Source organism: Bombus vosnesenskii, unplaced genomic scaffold (assembly GCF_011952255.1).
Source record: "Bombus vosnesenskii isolate JDL3184/JDL3185 unplaced genomic scaffold, Bvos_JDL3184-5_v1.1 scf7180000013305, whole genome shotgun sequence".
Classification (NCBI taxonomy): Eukaryota; Metazoa; Arthropoda; class Insecta; order Hymenoptera; family Apidae; genus Bombus; species Bombus vosnesenskii.
In genome coordinates, this window is record NW_022882954.1 from 534,536 (window position 1) to 552,937 (window position 18,402).

Sequence of the window (18,402 nt, forward strand, 5' to 3'; positions counted from 1 at the left end):
TTACTTGCATTCATAAAAATATTATATAATTTGCATAAAAATCCATGGTCTACTCGGTTATAAGCAATAGATCGAAGCTTTTCCCTTATCTATATTTTCCTCTCTTTCCACCATTGATCGATCTTGGCATTTATACTATTAGATATTCCGTTACATTTTCTGTTTCTCTGTTTCACGCATTTACGAATCTTATTTATTATTATTATTATTATAAATTTTGCTTTTACGAATAATTCCATCAGATTCAAATTTTCAGCAGCATTTTTCTTTCAATGTCCTTTGATTCAGTTGAATTGATTTAAAATTTTCCCAGCGAGATTCGAATCAAAAGGTGGTCTGCGTCAATATATGGAATTATCAATTCATTATTTTCTTACAAGTCTCGTAAATAACTTCCACAAATTTTCACACATAATTCTGACTCATTAATCCGATCCTTAATGATCCTGGCCAATTATCAAGTTTTCTATGATATTAAGAACTCCTAATACTTGTAAACGGTGGAATTTATACATAGAGAGTAAAGTTATACCACTTTAAACGAGTGAAAAGAATGCTATTCTATTCTATATATCCATAACAGAATATTCCAGTCGAGGGTCTAGTAGGGAAATTAAGTTTTTCAGAACTTTAGAATGGAGTATCTGAGCGTACTAGGTAATCTATGAACTTAATCACAGATTTAATTACTTAACTATTCGTGGACAATTGAACGTCAAATAGTTTTATGCGCCTTATACTCTGGGTGTTTACTTGAGTACAATGAGTATTTTTACGCCAACCAGTTATGTATATTTGGTAAGTAAACGATTAAAAATATTATCTATAATCCTGAGTTACAAAGAATGTTGGGTTTAAAAGAGTAAAAGAAAAGTGTTTTATCGCGGTATTAACGCGTTCCATTGAAGATCAATGATAATGTAAATCCAACCGAGGACGTACATTTTACTCTTGGACTGTTCGGTAAGTAATTTTTCCATTATCATTTACACCTGTTGTCGAAGATTTGCGAGAGATTGTTTTTCCATCCGGACCAACCAAGGTGTGAGAGCTAGAACTGGAAAACACTCCGTAATTATTGCTAGACGGTGGAGGGAGTTCATCGGCGAATCTAGATTCTATTCCCGGTGCAACCTGAAAGATTAAGAATAAATTTTTCTCTCCCTGCTCTTATTTCCTGTAAGTATCGTATTATTTGTGAACCTAGGTTCTATAAACCTATTTACGTTTAGACCAAGCGAACGAACGCCCGTTCTTCCCTCATTTCAGTAAAATTAAAGCGAAAATAGCGTTTTTTCTTCATTTGGTGTTTCTTCGCTCGTATTCATCGTAAAGAAGCTCTTTTGGCGTAAGTGATTTTACGCAAGCTCGAACGTATGCTCTAATTCCTGCTCTACGTTCTTGCTCGTTTGATCTAAACGCGTTTTAAGAAGTACTAGTAAATTGAGAAGGTAATATACGTGTAAACTCTTGAAACTTACTGGATTAATTGCACCAGCTTGATAACCGCCATCTGGTCCCAAATGAATGCCAGAAACAGCGGTATGTGTTCCAGGGATGCCATTAGCTCCGTCAGTGGCTATGCGATTAGTTGCTTCAAAGATCCTATAAGCATGTATAAAATTTATGTATTAGTTGCTTCTATAATGTTATTTCCATTAATACCAACTTCATTTATTGGAACAAAATTTTAGTCAGATTAACGGAGTTTTTGTCGATTGAAAACACTTGTGCGAATGTGCATTGCTATTGTGCGAATAAAGAATCGTAAGTACTGGGAAAGTAAACTTTTATTAAAAAAATATGTACTGATCAAACATGTGTATGTTTGAGTTTATGTGTCATAACATAAGATATTATCCACCACGAGCTTTAATATCTGGCTCAGGTAAAGTCAAGTAGTTTCTATGGCTCAAACTAAAACGAAAATCGAGAATAATAAAATCGCGTTGCTTACAAATTATTCTACATGTGAAAATAAGTTGAAAATGTAGAATGAAAGTCCTGAATATTTATATATTTTTGTTTAATTGGGAAGTAACGCAGTGGCATTACGATAACAGCCCATTAAGTTCAGAAATTTCAAAAAAATTTTCCATGAAATGATTTTTTAACGATAGTGATCGTAATCGTCGATTAAAACCTCACCAACCATATTAAACTTACGATTGTTGTTGTTTTTGGATTTCAGCTTGCAATTGTCTGAAATTTTCCTCCATTTGTTTCTGAAAATCAGGAAACGCAAATCCAGTGTCGAAGTATGGTGCGCCTGTAAACGATAAAGTAATAAGTACATATTAACGATACGTGAAGGATAGTTAGAGAGAAAAAACAAATTGATAACTCTTTAATGTTCATGCAGTAGCGGTACGTTAACACGTTATACGTTATAATATATCGAGTGTATAGAAAAATTTGTGAAGAATATAATAATGTATCGTATTATACTACCTTCCTCCCACGCAGCTACTATGATTAGATACTCCTGACACATTCATCTTCAAAAATACAACATGTAACAAGGAATTTAAAGCGAGGAAAGATAGTATAAGATCGCAATATATTTAGTAAAAGATAAAAAAGTAAATAAAAAGAAAAAATGCTAACTTTTTTCTTTAATTGTTCACAGCTATAAATTTTTCGTCAAAAGTTATATCCCGTTCTATGTTTCTTCGCAATCTTCTATGTATAATTTCACAGAATCGCAAAATGTTTCGATGCAAATACCTTCAGCAACCGTTGAAACTATTTTATAATACTATAGCAAAATTATAATCCTATAATTATCCTGTTTCAACGATTACACGTATTGCCTGTGAAATATCCAGCTTTACCATTCACTACACTCGACATTACGAATTTATCATGGTTATTAAAGATTTTTCTAAACGCAAATTAGCACAGTGCATGCATCCACCCGATAATCTTCAAGCTGGTAATCTTGAGTTCGACTTTGCCCATTTTATTAATTATTACCTCCTCCATAGCTACCATATCCCCCTGCGTTAAGCATGTTCGGTACGTTGCCAGTGTTCGGTTCGACGACCAAAGGTGTGTTGACCGTGTTCAGGTTGTCAGGGTATCCTCCTTGATAACCTAACGGTGATGCGTTTAAATTTGTGCTATCAGCAGAAGCTCCAGCCGATGCACTAGCAGAAGCGAAAGATGTCGCAGGTCCAGCTCCGCCATTAGGTGCAGTCCATGCATTATTATTACCAGTATCGGGTGTAAAGTAAGGGTTGTAAGGGTTGTAAGGATTGTAAGGTACCGAAAAGTCGGGAGTGAACGAAGGCATGAAGAACGGAGGGAACTGGAAAGTTGGGAATTCAGGATACATGAAAGTTCCTGTATTTGTCCCTTCGTTTGGAACTGGATTTGTTGCCTGGTTCGATTCAGGCTTTTTATTAGGCACTTGAATTTCATCATCCGGATTAAAACGTGATCCTATCACAGGGGTGGCGGTTGTCGATGTTGGATTAGTTACTTTTCCAGAATCGGATGGTTGTTTTGTCGTAGGTGCGGTTGTGGTCTCGGATTTTGGTTTCAGCGTCGTAGATTTGCCAGCTGGACTAGACGACATGGGCTTCGGCTTAGGATCCGTGGATTCGCTATTTGGACTAGAAGTTGGAGTCTGTGATTTAGGTGTGGTAGTCTTAGGAGTCGGAGAAGAAGTCACTTCAGGTTTAGGCGTGGATTCGCTATTTGGACTAGAAGTTGGAGTCTCTGATTTAGGTGTGGTAGTCTTAGGAGTCGGAGAAGAAGCCACCGCTTCAGGTTTAGGCGTGGATTCGGGATTTGGACTAGAAGTTGGGGCTTCTGAGTTAGGTGTCGTGGGTTTGGTAGTTGGACTAGAGGTTGTAGTTTCTGAATTAGTCTTAGGCGTAGTAGATTCGGCAGTTGGACTGGGAGTTGTGGCTTGTGGTTCGCGCGTTGATCTTCGATTCGGTCGAGTAGTCGGTTTAGCAGATGTTGGACTTGGTTTGGGAGTCTTACTCGTATTTGAACTTGAATCAGGTGTGCTCGTTGGACTTGGTTTCGGAGTCTCATTAGTACTTGGAGTTAAATCAGGCGTGGAATTTGTAGGATCTGAATTGGACGTTGTAGGATCTGAATTGGGCGTTGTGGGATCTGAATTGGGCGTTGTGGGATCTGAATTGGGCGTTGTGGGATCTGAATTGGGCGTTGTGGGATCTGAATTGGGCGTTGTGGGATCTGAATTGGGCGTTGTGGGATCTGTATTGGGCGTTGTGGGATCTGAATTGGGCGTTGTGGGATCTGTATTGGGCGTTGTGGGATTTGAATTGGCCGTTGTAGGATCTGAATTGGGCGTTGTAGAATCTGCACTAGAAGATGTAGGATTTGAATTAGACGTTGTAGAATCTGGACTAGGTGTCGTAGGATCTGAATCAGGCGTTGTAAAATCTAGGCTAGGCGTTGTAGGATCTGGCTTTTTTGTGGAAATGCTTTTAGAATTTATGTTGGGCAGAGTCGCACTGGTAGGATTCAAAGTAGACGTAGGTATAGTTGTACTTTTGGTAGTACTGCTGGATTCTCGTCTCATCCTCGATAGTCCATTGAAATCCATCTGGCGTGGTCTATCTTCGTGCAATCCATCTTCGTCGATGAAAAGAAAGAAAATACCATTTTTTTCGTTTTTTTAATTGTTTTTACACAAACGGGTCACTGTGTCTTTGCGATCAACATTTCACACATTTCACTGTTACTACCAGCATGCTTTTGTGATAAGTTTCAGACGCTTTTAATTGTAGGAAGTTCCTTCACCTTCTGCATGCATGTAAAGGAAAAATTCCATTGCATAAAACGTTAAATACGTGTGTTAACTTTCACATCTTTTGTTCTTTTTTTTTTCTCTCGAAAGACCTTAATCATTCAAATCGCATAATCTTCGTTACTTTCACATAGAACATAAAACATGCAGAAAGATTATGTGACAGATAGCGCTTTGGTAAAATACGTTCGTGCACATGCCTGTTTCTTCGCGTAAGTAAGAATCTATACGTGCAATGGATACGGACAATTGTGGAATGGAAATGAAAAAGATCTAAAATAAATGACGAGTATGAAAAAATGCTATCAATTGATACGAATTACTTGTAAAATAATTCCTGTACGAATTATACTTGAATTTTCCTACGCTCTCCACTGTTGTCGTAAATCAGTCGGAGAGATACTCGTTCGAGTAAATGTATGAACTTTTAAAATTCCAGTTTCTTCATATACATTACGTCGCATTTGTGATTTTTACAATAATTCAGAGCCAGTTTTATCGACGACAATCTTTTTTCGTGGTGGAAACAATCCTGTGTTCGAGAGTCGGAAGTTCAGTCGAAAGTCGCGTCATCGAAATTTTGCTTTTAATAAAATATTTATGACGCATCGTAATTTGGAAAGCGACTTTAGATAAATAGAAACCGAATGACGCGGTTCTCAAAGCCGTATCTCGAAGGAACTTTCCAATCCTAATAGTACTCGTTCGAAAGATTACAAGCAAGTTCAATGTAATTTCGTATCGCGTAAGTCGACGATCGTAAGGTCGCTGTAGCAGGAAATAAAAGCAAAGAAAATGAAACGAAAGTATCTCGATAAGGGTCAAGGTTGGAAACAAAATCAGGTCATGGTTCGCGGGTGTCACGACCAATTATCTGAACGCGATGACACACGATGATGTTTACATGCAAAGGAGAATGCATCGTGTTAATGATAGTTTGTTACGTTTTGTTTGGCTCGTTTTGGTTGTGTTGCCGTTAATTTTTGAATTCAGATTAAATTGTAGTGTTATCTGTTATTTAATGCGATTGGCAATTAAACTGCACGTTTCGGCTAACCTCCTACGCGCAGGAGTACTGGCACGGGAGAGGATTAAAGTCGGTGAAAATAAATGTTCGCTTAATTCTATCATATTATTAGACAGATATTCTTCATAACAAATGTTTTATTCTAATTCTAATTGGATATTGACAGAATTGTCGTTGAGATGTCGAATACTCGAAGTTACAATCGTTCGCAATACGTTTTCACTCTTATTAATTACAAGATTTTAATTTGATTGATTTTCAATAATTTACAAATTGACAAATACAAACACGTCGATTAACAAGACTAACAAGAACTGGGAACTAATGAATCAAAGAACTAAAAGCTAAAGAACTAAAGGACTAAAGAACTTAAGAACTGAGAGCAAAAACTAAGAGCTAAAGGTACCAAGTGCTGAAAAGCTACTAAGGAACTAAAGAATTAAAAGGCAAAGGAACTGAGAAATTAAGAGCTAAAGGAATTGAGAATTAATCGCTATGAACAAAGAAATTACTTGCCAAGAAATGGGGAACTGAACCGTCAAGAACCAAGGAATTAATCACCAAGAACCGAGGAACTAATCACACAAAACTGAGGAATTAACTACTCTGAACTAAGGAATTATTTCTCTCTCTTCTATATCGCTACGCTTATTTATATTTAGGTCTACCGTGGAGGGATCGTCATGTGACGGGTTATTCCGTGGGGGTTTGTGAGGCTCGAATTTGGTTTCTATACAAATTGTTAAAATTTATTTAAATTTCAAATTGGAACGCTCACTCGCGCTATTGGTAGTTTTAGTCTACGTTACGGCGTGTGAGCAGCGCGGGACGCGATAAGTTAACGTTACGCGGGTACACACATAAGAATATCGATTATCGATATTATCGCGGTTGGAAAATCTTCCGCTTACGGTATTTCTCGGTACATGCACGTCCGAGCATTCGCCGGTATTTCGCGCTGGTTAAGCAGTATAGATAAACTAATGCTCCTTTCTTTGTATTTTTTTGCAGATTAAGCGGTAATCGACTATTGAAAATATACTTAATATCATAACGCATGTTTTCAAAATATAGATTACAGTTTCACAATGTGACAACACTACTTCTTATATGTTATATATACTTACTTTAAAAAAACTTCCTTTTCTGCTGACATATTTCTGATTTTCGCTACTATCACACACGAGTGCATCGCTTTCTAACTTAGGTGGATCCTTAAACTGTTAACTAAATTTAACGAGGAATACGGTAACATAAGGAATTTATTAATACACACGTATACCGGTGTCTTGATATTCGGATTAAAAAATCATATTTAACGTGAGAAATAAGATTACTTGTATAATTTTATTCTCAAATTTATTAATCTTCTCTCGGAAAAATAGTTTCTTTAAAAAGGTATGTTAGAGGCGTAAAAGGATCGATAAGAATATGATAAAGGAATAATTATATAATTGACGGAAAATACTTGCTACTATTAATGAACGAAACAGCGTGTAAAATACTTTGTTGAAAACCAAACTGACGCGTCAGTTTCTTTCGAGTTCAGTTTCAAGTGTGAGAATTCGGAGTTTTTTCACGGAAGACCGTTCTCCTCGTAAATAACGACTCAAACCTGTTTCTAGAAATCGGATAACGTCGATATCTCCGCGAACGGTCTTATGTGTTCACGTATATATTCGAGTACAAAAATTTGTTCGTTATCAACACGAATGCTTGGCTGCCGAAAGTTTGTTAATATTTTACGATTACGTCATATTCCGTGAATTTCGCAATTTTCCTGAAATCCCGGTATTTTATTACCATGTCAATTTAAATACACGCGAAATGTTATGTAACGCACAGCTGGAAAAAATGTTTAACTTGAGAGAACAATTTCCTTAGAAATATCGTTGCTTAACTAAAACGATGACTCCGATACGATCTAGCAGTGTCTCTAATAAATGCTTTTTGTCCATAAAGTACGACAAACGAATCAAACGGTATAATTACGAACAATAGCGAGAACAAAGTAGTGTTAGAGCGTGTCACGATTATATTTAAATCGCTTCGTCTGCTTCGTCAGAGTCGCTTCTTAATTATCAAAATTGTTAGGTGTGCGAGTGTGCTTAGCGGCTTACGTCAAACAAAGTGCAACATTCGCTAAATAGCAACTAGTCGATCCATTCGTGTATTAGTAAAGGACAATTTATTTCTGCGTACATATATACAATACGTGCGTGCATATGTTTATTCAATGACTACTCACTTCTAAGCACTCTGAAGAGAGGGGATCGTAACTCCGCGAATGATCCCGCAACGCTGACAAACAATAGCAATGTCAAGATCCTCGTATCCATTTTACCCGGAAGTAAGAAAACAACGTTGGAGAAACAAATTGATATGTTTTTAACACTACCGAACGCGAAAATTTAATCGATCCAGACGTTGTCGTAGCTTATGAGGGAATGACTGAGTGAACCGGCGTCTCGGCCATCTTATATAGGATTCGCTCGGATCTCTTCCTTACCTTGGCTCGTTTCGATGTCCGTGCGGCGCGGCGTGCGAAAAATTATACGACTGGCTGAAATTGTGGAAAATTAATAACACACGGAAGTTCGTGCGTCGTCTCATTCCCACGATGTATTCGTATAAAATGGAGGCAAATTTTGAACCGAATATTATTATTCAACCGTGTAATCCAAATGTTATTATCGAAAAGATTCCGCGACGAATAATCGACAGCTTGTTTCTTCTTGCTAGAGATAATGTTTCATTCGTACTATGTTCATCTTTTATCTTTTCAAATTAAATTCCATATCGATAATTCATTCATACCGAAGACAATTCGTTGTATTCAAGTAAAGTGTAAGGAGAAAATAACAAATAAAAATATTATTATTATTAACGAATAAAAAATTATATATGCCGAAGATATTAGAACTTTTTTTAAGACATTCGACTTGTTTTCATAGTTGATGAAACGTTTAAATAATTTTTTTCTAAGATACGTTTATATAACGTTGACTTAAGCAAATTATTTCGCTAATAATTTTAAACCTATTTTTTGCAATTGAAATTAGTTTTCGTGGCAATCGATCAACTATCGTTTAATATTAATATTTATGTTCGTTAGAATTGATCAACGGTATTTAAAATCAATAACGTTCCTATTTACACTACTTTCTTATTGTATTAAGAACATTTGGAATTACGTTTAAACAAGATTAACCAACTACGAGACGTGAACGCAATATTTGCTTTATTCACAAATAATGGTCGTGACGATTTAACGATAAAATGATTCTTAGGAAATAAAAAATGATATCCTAAAATATAAGTTTCTCATATTTTATAGAAGAAAATCTAAACCGAACTAAATTTTTTACTTTTTTTACTTTTATAATTCTTTTATACTTTTCACATCTTTGTTCGTAAGGCTTCAAATTATAGTATAAGACATTAAAAGAATTAAACGCATAAATCTCTCGATTTATTAATCGGAATAAACCGTTAACGTGATTTAAGTTACGAATTAGTCTTCGATTCGTTTTCGACAATGAAAAACTACGACTTACAACGTGCATAAATAATAATCGATACATCGAATCGTAATCGTTCTTACATCCTGTTCTACGCGATCTAACAATCGATCAAAGATAACCGAGATTACGTCTACCATTTTTTCGTAAGGGAAGAAAATTGCTCATAAAACTGAATAAACAAATATACCAATTAAATGCAATCGATAATCTTGTGGTTTATCGATTATTAGATAGCATGTAACAAATTGATACCTTCCGTACAACTTTCGTAGAAACAATTGTTAGCGAGATGCGGTCCATTTGCGAGAAGAAAAATATTATGAAGGATTGTGTCGCAAATCGCTACTAGGATTTTATGATTCAAAAGGAATTATTATCTTAGTCACTGTAAAAAATAGTATATTCGATCGGACCTGATAATCGATAAAAACATTCCGAAGGAAGTATGACGTCATCTTAAAACTGTTCGAGAAAGAGTGAAAATACTTCGAGAAAATATTTCATACAACATTCAATCAATAATAAAAATGAATAAGTATTTATTCAGATGCGATTGCAAGTGTGACAATTGAGATTAATCGGTTTGTGATACACGAGGTATCGATAAAGAACTTCTTCGTTCTTTTTATATGAAAAATTTCATGAATTAAAAACGGGAACAACTTGATTTAGTATTACAATTTTTTTATCGTTATTTAATTCTGTCATACATATATAATGTTTGTTACATATAATTTTTCACAGTACGACGACATAATAATGATTGGAGCTTTAATCGTATGTAATTCGTATTTTAAAATATAGATTTTTATGGGTTGAGATTTTCGAAAAGAATCTCGATTTGACAAATTAAAAATATTTACATATCAATTTTAAAATATTTTTCGTATCAACGCAGAAGTTTCATACAATATACGTATCACGAACATTTAAATTCCTAGTTTCTTTCTTCATAAAAGAATTTTAACAATAACTTGAAAATTAAATGCCGCGCAAAAGTAAAGGATTTTACAAACGAATACCTGATAATTATAAATATATCATTTCTGTATAATAACTTACGAACATTTCGTAAATTTCTGCGTACAAATAAGAAAGAAACAGGTTTCGTAAAATAAACGAAAGTAGATGATGTATTTTTATTAAAAAAAACATATAAGAAAGAAAAGAAAGTATTTATTTAAGATCGACTAATTTTAAATCGCATGTTTATGTATAAAAATTTACATATAGCCGCGTAATTACGTTTTATGCATTAATTACTTATACATATTTAATTCTTTAATAAGAAATAAGTAATATCTTCCTTATATTTATTTAAAAACTTATACGTATGTATGTATAAGACATATCATTCAAAATAAGATTAATGTAGGACTATGCTAATGGATCTACATATTAAATATTCCAATTATATTCGAATGCTACACAAGGTCATGTCCTAGACAGAATCTGTAATGAAATGCATAATCATTATATATATGTATAGTAAGACACGTGGTTATAGGCATAAATAATAATTAATACCGTAATAAATAATACAACGATTAATTAACATATTAATACATATATTAATCAAGCGATATACTAATAATCGAGCAATACAACGACACAGTAATAGATAAGGTACTCGTTATTACGTACTTCGAGGTATCGCCATCTATGTAATTGAGCGTTTTACATTCGTTAGACTTACATTTATTAAATTTCCCATAAAATTCACATTGTCTGCTACACAGTGATATCAAATAGGATATAGGCTGTTTACGTAAATTCTTGAACATTTTATTGCTAGATAAATTTCTTGGCTCTGTACGATTGTACAGAGTGACGCCGCCGGGGAATACCCAATCGCGAAAGTTGATTACCTTCTGCGCATTAATCTAGAGGCGCTTTGGACAGCAGGCTCGTTCCCTTTTACAGAGGCGTCTATTGTGCTCGAAGGCAAGGTACTCATCTGCCTCTGGAGTTCAATGTCAAGACAGTCGAGACACGTATAACCTGCTTCTGGCCCCTGCTTGATGAATCACGCGTAACGTCCGTCTATTTGCTTATTGTTTCACGCCGCTTATACAACAACGATTACGATCCGTTGCGACCGATAACGCATACGCGGTACGTTCTTTTGTCTCTGATCCAATGTATCGCCCCGAAGGGGCTGCTTTCTGATCGTTCATATCGTTCCACTGTTACAATCACAAATACTCCGTAATTTTATAAAATTGCTAAAAGCCATTGGAAATTTTGGTCGTATGCTTTGGTCGCTGTTGACACGCTTAGTATGCTTTATTCGCGTTTGCAGACTCTCCGTTTAAGATGGAACTTCTTTCTAGCGAAATATTACTTTCATATCGAATTGGTAATGCCCATGACCATATTATTTTAGTCATTGATCTCTAAGTACATATATAAATCCAAGCTGTGACGTTTTATACCAGAACGTGCACAAATATTATATACTTATTCTTATTTTTAATTGCTTTTTTATTATAAAAGAGATTTAATTATTTTTAGTAATAAAGAAAAATTTCGATGAAGTGTTCGGTAAAGTATATCTCCTTCGTAATGTATAATTGACTTTTTAATTTTAGATCTTGTAAGGTATAATGTTTTGCATTTCGCACCACGACGACCACGATGTTACACAGTGCAACAGTATCGTAAATATGCTTATAATTTTTAATTACAATAGGGATTCCAGATTAGGTTAAGCGATAGATTAGATAGTTTTAGATCCTTATTGATTATAGCATTAGTTCTTTCTAACATATCGAAATATGTAGCTAAACGCATTTAGTGATAATTGGATAATTTGTTCCAAGAACCGAAGTAAGCGTAAAGCTTGATTCAAGTAGAGAAACTCGAGTGAAAAATGAGGCATATAAAAGACTTTGTTTTGTTTTTATACGTTGTATTCTTGTCCGAATTAATTAATTTTTTCGCTATGCTTGACTCGTGATTTTACCATTCGCTGTAGCATCTTTGCCTATTGTATCATTCTGATTTTATTCGTAAGGATATTCGTTGAATCGTTCGTTGTATCATACTCTGCCGTATTTTGCGATACATATAGTCTTTATAAATATGTTAATTGGATGAAACAAGATAAAAGCGGAAAATGGGACTGCATTCTTTCCGTTGAGGCTTATCGTTATACTATCTGAAAACTTTCACGACGCCGCGGTGGCTCAAGTTAATAGAATTTACCCCTGGAAAATGGCCTTCATCGTTGTGGATAAGATCTGCTGGAAATTCTCGTTAGCTCAGATGGTTAATGGTTTTACGTTATTCGGCTTAAACTACGTGAATGCAGCATTGACAAACAAAGATCTTCGGTAAGAGTTTGGTTTTTGCGAGTGCAGTTACCATATCGACGAACAATCATGTTAAAATCAGTTACTTTAGTACTGACGATAATGATGTTGCGATATGAAAATGCCAAAGGTAAAATTTATCAATATTTAATAAGCGATCTAAAATAGATATAGTTACAATGTACAGCTTGTTGTTGATTGTTTTTCTTGTTAATTATACGACTCTATCGTAAAGCGTCAATTTGTAGGGAATTCCATGAAAAAAAATATGCGCAATTAAAAATGCATTTCAAACATAAAATTGTTGCTACGTTATAATTCACATTAGTCGTATATTAGTTTAAATGACTTTAGAACCTTTTATTAGAACCTTCTTAACGCATTCTATGCGTTTAGTTATTATTATTATTACGTAATTATTATTATCTAAGAATGCATACGGCGCAATCACAGATAACGATGAACAACATATGCACCTACAGAACGGACAATGTGAATCATACGTACACTCGACTAAAACCGAGAAATACGTTTTCATCGTTTAATTATTAGATGTGTTATCGACTATCTTATGATTTACCGTATATTTCTACGATTTCTATGATGTGTTCGACCATTCAATGGTTCGTGAATATACCATGACGAACACGTTATTCCTAATAATAATCGGCGCATCGTTGTTGAAAGATCTTAGAGTTAGCTAAAGAGAGAGATAAGATAAAAATATAGGAATATTATTTACCATATTTTAAATTTGATTTAAAAAATTCTTGTTTGACCAACAAACCAAAATTTCGACGTAATCCCTATGGGAAAATGATATTTGAATAGCATTGTAATATAATTAATTTTCCAAACACGGTAAACACGTCTCCATTTTACTCGACGCAACTTCCGAACAAGGACCAAAGCCAGGAGGGTGCCGAAAGTGCGGAGCAGGAAAAGGCGAAGTCGATAGACAGTGATATCGTGGACGAGAAAGCAGGAGACATTGTAGAAAATACGAAAAAAGAGCAGACGGAAGGCGAGTCGACGACAACAAAAGACGACAGTCCGAACACGGTTACGCCCTCGACGTACATCGATGAAGAGACCGTACGATGAGACGAAGGTGAATGAAAAGAAAACGTTAACGTCGTCGAAAATCGATCGAATGCGCGATATAGCGCATCTACGAATGAAAAGGAGTTGCAAAAACCACGAACGAGAACAATAGAATCGTAGGGCCGGCTGAAAAACCCGAAAACTGGAAAATTCGAACGAGTAGCGAACGAATTCGGTAAACCCCAAATCGATCAACCGGTGGAGGAGAGTCAGAAGCTCGGGAAATCCGAAAACGTCACCAATGAAAACATAGTGCAAACGATTGAGCAAGCTAACGAGAAAAAGCGATATTAAGATTCATGATAATTCTTAATTATCTGAGCGTCGTCCGTAAATAAAATTTTCGATCAATAACAATGGAACGTTCCGAATGCAAAACGACGAGGCCGGTAATTTGAAATTAAGACGCGGAAGAATTTTTTACGATTAATTTTTACATCAACTATATTCTAAGCAAATTTGAATAAATGCGAAAGAACGCGTTAAGAGGATTCTACTTTCTTTTTCCATTAAGCGTTTGAAGTCTCGATAAGATTATATTAATAGTAAAAATATGCACAATATTTACGTAGACAACGAGTACATGGACTTCTTCGATAATGTTTTACATTTTTAGATCGCGGTTTTTTAAAACGTTTCAAATATACGACGAAACATCGTAAATATATTTGGTCGGTGGATAATAATTTCTACACTCAGAAGCAAATGAAGTTTTCATATCAAGCGCGCGATTATGTATGTATTTCGCGAGTCGTAGTATTTCGAAAATTACATTGTTCCAAATTAACGATTATTTCTCGATAATCCCGTTTCTTTACGTGCGTACGAGTCATTGCGTGATTGTAACTCTATTCGTCGAAGAGTATTACGTGGGTGGACGCACGATGAATACCAACAAGGATTTTAAGGTCGCTCATACTTATTGAAAAAGGGCGGAGAACAATCGCACGCAAGTCAGAACGTTTTCAGAGATGGCCAGGAGCATCTTTTACGTTGTGCCGTTGTGTTTTGTGTTGTTAGTGGCGTGGGCAGGTAAAAATACTTTCTCAGCCTAAAAATATGTATCGTGTGGTGCGTTCTTATCTTTAAACATTTTCATTTACATTTCATTCGTGTGTGCGCGATTCACTGTTTTTATGCAAATAGTTATTATCCCGCGATTATTTAAAAACTTAGATCATTAGTTTGATTAATGTTGCAAGGAAACCGAAGGCTGGTAACATGTACTGAATTTAAAGTATTCTTATAGAATATAAAACACATCAATATATCTTTTTTGTATTGAAAATCGACTAGAAAATGAAATATCGGGAGTAAAAAAAGCTAAGCTATATTTTTCTGAATTTTAATTCTTAGTGTTAATTTTTTTATCTCATCAACCTTTATTAACTTATTCCAATGATTTATATCGATCGCTTAAAGGTGAGAGGATTCTTCCTTTTTTTTTTTTTTAATGGAATAAAATCAATTGTTGTACTAAATGTTTTGTGCTCGCATTAGTCTGAGACAGCTAAAATTACGTACTTGCTTTTGCTCTTAATGCTTCAAATTATTACGCGGTTCTTGGTTGCAATCTGCTGTTTGCGACGTTTCGTATAAGACGGGAGCCAACCACGTTAAATTATAAAAACGTAGCTATGGAAGATTTTCTTCCTTTAAACGTGTCATGGAGGGACGTGTCTCATTCCATAGATGATCGTGTCCTTCTCACAGAGGAAGACGAACGACGATGGAACACACCACCGGAGCTCATACCGGAGCAACTCATCAAGACATCCGATGTAAAAAGCGGACGATCGTTGTCTATTCCAATCACGACGAATATCAACGTAAACGCGGGAAACAATGCACATTCTTTGGGTTTTCAACTAGTCCCTGAAGGCGTTAGCTACTCTGAAAGCAACAGCTTCGATCATCCATTGTCGGCGGCCAGTGGGTACGTTCTCGCGATCAGTCACGTATCAGAGATAGTCTCTAAAACTAAACAACGCGGCAAACGATTCGTGTTAAAATATTAAATAACTGTCGAACTGTTCTGTAATACGTAACGATGAATTAACTATCCACAAATCCAACGTTGCACATTATTGGAAACCCTAAATAAAGTAATTTATACAGGGCGGTTGGTAACTGGTGGTACAAGCGGAAAGGAGGTGATTCTACGCGAAAAATGAAGTCGAAAATATAGAATAAAAATTTTCCGTTCGAGGCTTTGTTTTCGAGAAAATCGACTTTGAATTTTCGCTCGGTACGCGTGCACTTTATCGCGTCTCGTTATAACGGATCTAGATCGTTGTCTCGATTGACGTTATTTTTAAAATTTTTTAAATTTTTAAATTTTTAAATTTTAAATTTTTAAATTTTTAAATTTTTAAATTTTTAAATTTTTAAACTTTTAAATTTTTAAATTTTTAAATTTTTAAATTTTTAAATTTTAAATTTTTAAATTTTCAAATTTTTAAATTTTTAAATTTTAAATTTTCAAATTTTTAAATTTTCAAATTTTTAATTTTTAAATTTTCAAATTTTTAAATTTTTATTCTATATTTTCGACTTCTTTTTTCGCTTAGAATCACCCCCTTTCCGTTTGTACCATCAGTTACCAACTACCCTGTATATCATTGTACATCTATTGTTCCATCAAGCTAAAAAGACATTCTACAGGATGTTATTAGGATAATAACAGATACATACTCTATAGAACACATTACACAAACTATAAATAATAAAATAAGTCATTTTATAATAGAAAAAAATAAATAATTTCTTCAAATCTTGTACAATATAGCTAAATTGTACAGAACGTAGATAGAGAAAAATTGTCATTGTTAAATACGAGTCGAATCATCGAACGAATTATCTAGCAATCCATTTCACAACACAATCCATAAGATAATTTTGCTGTAACGATGTATATATTTGTTGCCAGGGGCGTTTCACAAAGTCAGTCGGTGTCGTTCTCCGCAGGATTGACGGGAATCGCTGGTGCTGTATCCGAAGCTGCCAGTCAATATTATCCTATATATGGTAATGTAGGGAATGTCAACAGTCAAGTGTTTGGTTTCGACAGTGCAGCTGCTACTTCGTCGGGCAGTACCCAAAACGGACATGCAACTTCTTCTGCCGCATCTTCCGTTGGTTTCGCGCATTCTTCCGCCACGTCGAGCATAGGCGCTGTTCGTCCCTCTCAAGGAACGACTATTCGCTTTCCAGGACAAAACCAAAATCGACCAATGTGGAGTAACATTCGCCCTAACAATAATAAAAACAATGGTACGAACAATATCATTTCTAATATCTGTTATCTCATATAAAAACATTGCATATTAGCGATGTTAATTGACCATCGTGCCGCAGATCGCATCGATACTATTAGTCATGTACAACTACGATAATATTCATCTCTCGGCGTAATGATTACATTTAAAAGTATAATATCATACGAATTATGTAGCAATGAAATGTAATTAATAGTCTTGCGCGTCTCGCACGAAGATTTTATTTCAAACACGTACTAAGCTTGTGAGTACAAACTCGATGCTTCGATCGTTGCGTTATTAATTAATTATTAAATGCCATATTTCGTTAATAATAAGAAAGAAATTAGCGAAGAAGGCAGATAACGATCATCGAGCAATTAACCGTGATCTATTTTTTTAGGTCACCATCCTCCGCGTATGCCGAAATTAGACATCGAAGTAAAACCACATCGTGAAAATAATCGCGGTACGATTAAGTTACACGTTTCAACGCACGAGACAAAATGGAACGATGATCAACCAAAAATTCACATACACAAGTGGCAACCTAGTTCTAGAACACACGACGACGATGAACAAACATGAACACAAAATATACAATTAGGTTTCACTTCAACGATTTTATTTATCTTTTAATTGTTTTTTTTTTTAGTCAATTGTTGCGCCATTTTACCCGCACTTTTACTCCAATAATGGGGTAAACGAACATTTAAAATAATTTTTTGATTCAGAACTGTATATATCTATACATATTTATATAATTGTAACTATATTTATATACTTGTAAAAAAGTTAAAGCTTAAAAATAGACTACATATGTATGTATAATTCCGATTTCATCATTTCTTCATCATAGACTTTTTAAATATAGAAGACTTACAAAAGTTAAAATATATGTATATCTCAATGAAATCGAAGTTCTCCAGAGAAGTTTTCCTTAAATCACAAGTACTAGCAAAGATCAAGAAGTATCTATTTCGCTTACATGTCACATTCAATAAATTTAATTCCACGCTAACGGTAAGTAGGTGAAGGAGAACGACTGATTTCCAAGGTCAAATTATGATCTTGAATTCCGTGCGACATCTCTAGAATTACCGATGATTGTTGCTAAACTTTAGGATAATAAAATCACTATTTTAACAGCGAAGATACTTGGCAATGTTATCGAAGTATGATAACTGCAACCAGAAGTGAATTTTCAGACCATTGACTAAGATCAAGATACAATGTTAAATGGACATTAAATGGAGCTTTGTGTCTTAGGTTATGAAATACCGACTTGCCAAAGAGTCAGAGCGTTTCTTACGCCCTCTGTATAGGAATTACTACAGACGACTCGTCGGTGATTACATCACCGACGAGGTATGGAAGAGACGTGACA

The 18,402-nt window shown here is 34.9% G+C and overlaps 2 protein-coding genes across 5 annotated transcripts; one reads left to right on the forward strand and one right to left on the reverse strand.

Annotated features, from left to right (window-relative positions):
- Positions 1–663: 663 nt before the first annotated feature.
- LOC117234446 (proteoglycan 4-like) lies at positions 664–8,295 on the reverse strand. 2 transcript variants are annotated; one of them, XM_033495649.1, is made up of 6 exons: positions 8,065–8,294; positions 3,703–4,614; positions 2,977–3,612; positions 2,167–2,269; positions 1,482–1,605; positions 664–1,134 (listed from the first exon to the last, which is right to left on the reverse strand). In XM_033495649.1, the coding sequence occupies exons 1-6, from the start codon at positions 8,153–8,155 to the stop codon at positions 946–948; spliced, it is 2,055 nt and encodes a 684-aa protein (XP_033351540.1). In that variant the 5' UTR covers positions 8,156–8,294; the 3' UTR covers positions 664–945. The 2 variants fall into 2 exon arrangements, with proteins under 2 accessions (XP_033351540.1, XP_033351539.1); XM_033495648.1 differs by having other exon boundaries at positions 2,977–4,614; positions 8,065–8,295.
- Positions 8,296–14,619: 6,324 nt separating this feature from the next.
- On the forward strand, positions 14,620–17,777 carry LOC117234560. Of its 3 annotated transcripts, XM_033495916.1 has the most exons (5): positions 14,621–14,790; positions 15,451–15,694; positions 16,688–16,743; positions 16,834–17,031; positions 17,419–17,777. In XM_033495916.1, exons 1-5 carry the CDS (start codon positions 14,730–14,732, stop codon positions 17,601–17,603), a joined length of 744 nt encoding a protein of 247 aa, XP_033351807.1. In that variant the 5' UTR covers positions 14,621–14,729; the 3' UTR covers positions 17,604–17,777. The 3 variants fall into 3 exon arrangements, with proteins under 3 accessions (XP_033351806.1, XP_033351807.1, XP_033351805.1); XM_033495915.1 differs by having other exon boundaries at positions 14,620–14,790; positions 15,472–15,694; positions 16,688–17,031; XM_033495914.1 differs by having other exon boundaries at positions 14,625–14,790; positions 16,688–17,031; positions 17,419–17,775.
- Positions 17,778–18,402: the final 625 nt, after the last annotated feature.

What these genes read in the sequence shown, in the direction of transcription:
- LOC117234560 (XM_033495914.1), top strand. Translation starts at nt 14,730, where the DNA reads ATGGCCAGGAGCATCTTTTACGTTGTGCCGTTGTGTTTTGTGTTGTTA. An exon ending in GTTGTTAGTGGCGTGGGCAG is followed by an intron (nt 14,791 to 15,450) that starts GTAAAAATACTT and finishes CTCATTCCATAG; the next exon opens with ATGATCGTGTCCTTCTCACA. An exon ending in TAACAATAATAAAAACAATG is followed by an intron (nt 17,032 to 17,418) that starts GTACGAACAATA and finishes CTATTTTTTTAG; the next exon opens with GTCACCATCCTCCGCGTATG.
- LOC117234446 (XM_033495648.1), bottom strand. Translation starts at nt 8,155, where the DNA reads ATGGATACGAGGATCTTGACATTGCTATTGTTTGTCAGCGTTGCGGGA. An exon ending in TCTCTTCAGAGTGCTTAGAA is followed by an intron (nt 4,615 to 8,064) that starts GTGAGTAGTCAT and finishes TCATCGACGAAG; the next exon opens with ATGGATTGCACGAAGATAGA. An exon ending in ATCCAAAAACAACAACAATC is followed by an intron (nt 1,606 to 2,166) that starts GTAAGTTTAATA and finishes ACATGCTTATAG; the next exon opens with GATCTTTGAAGCAACTAATC.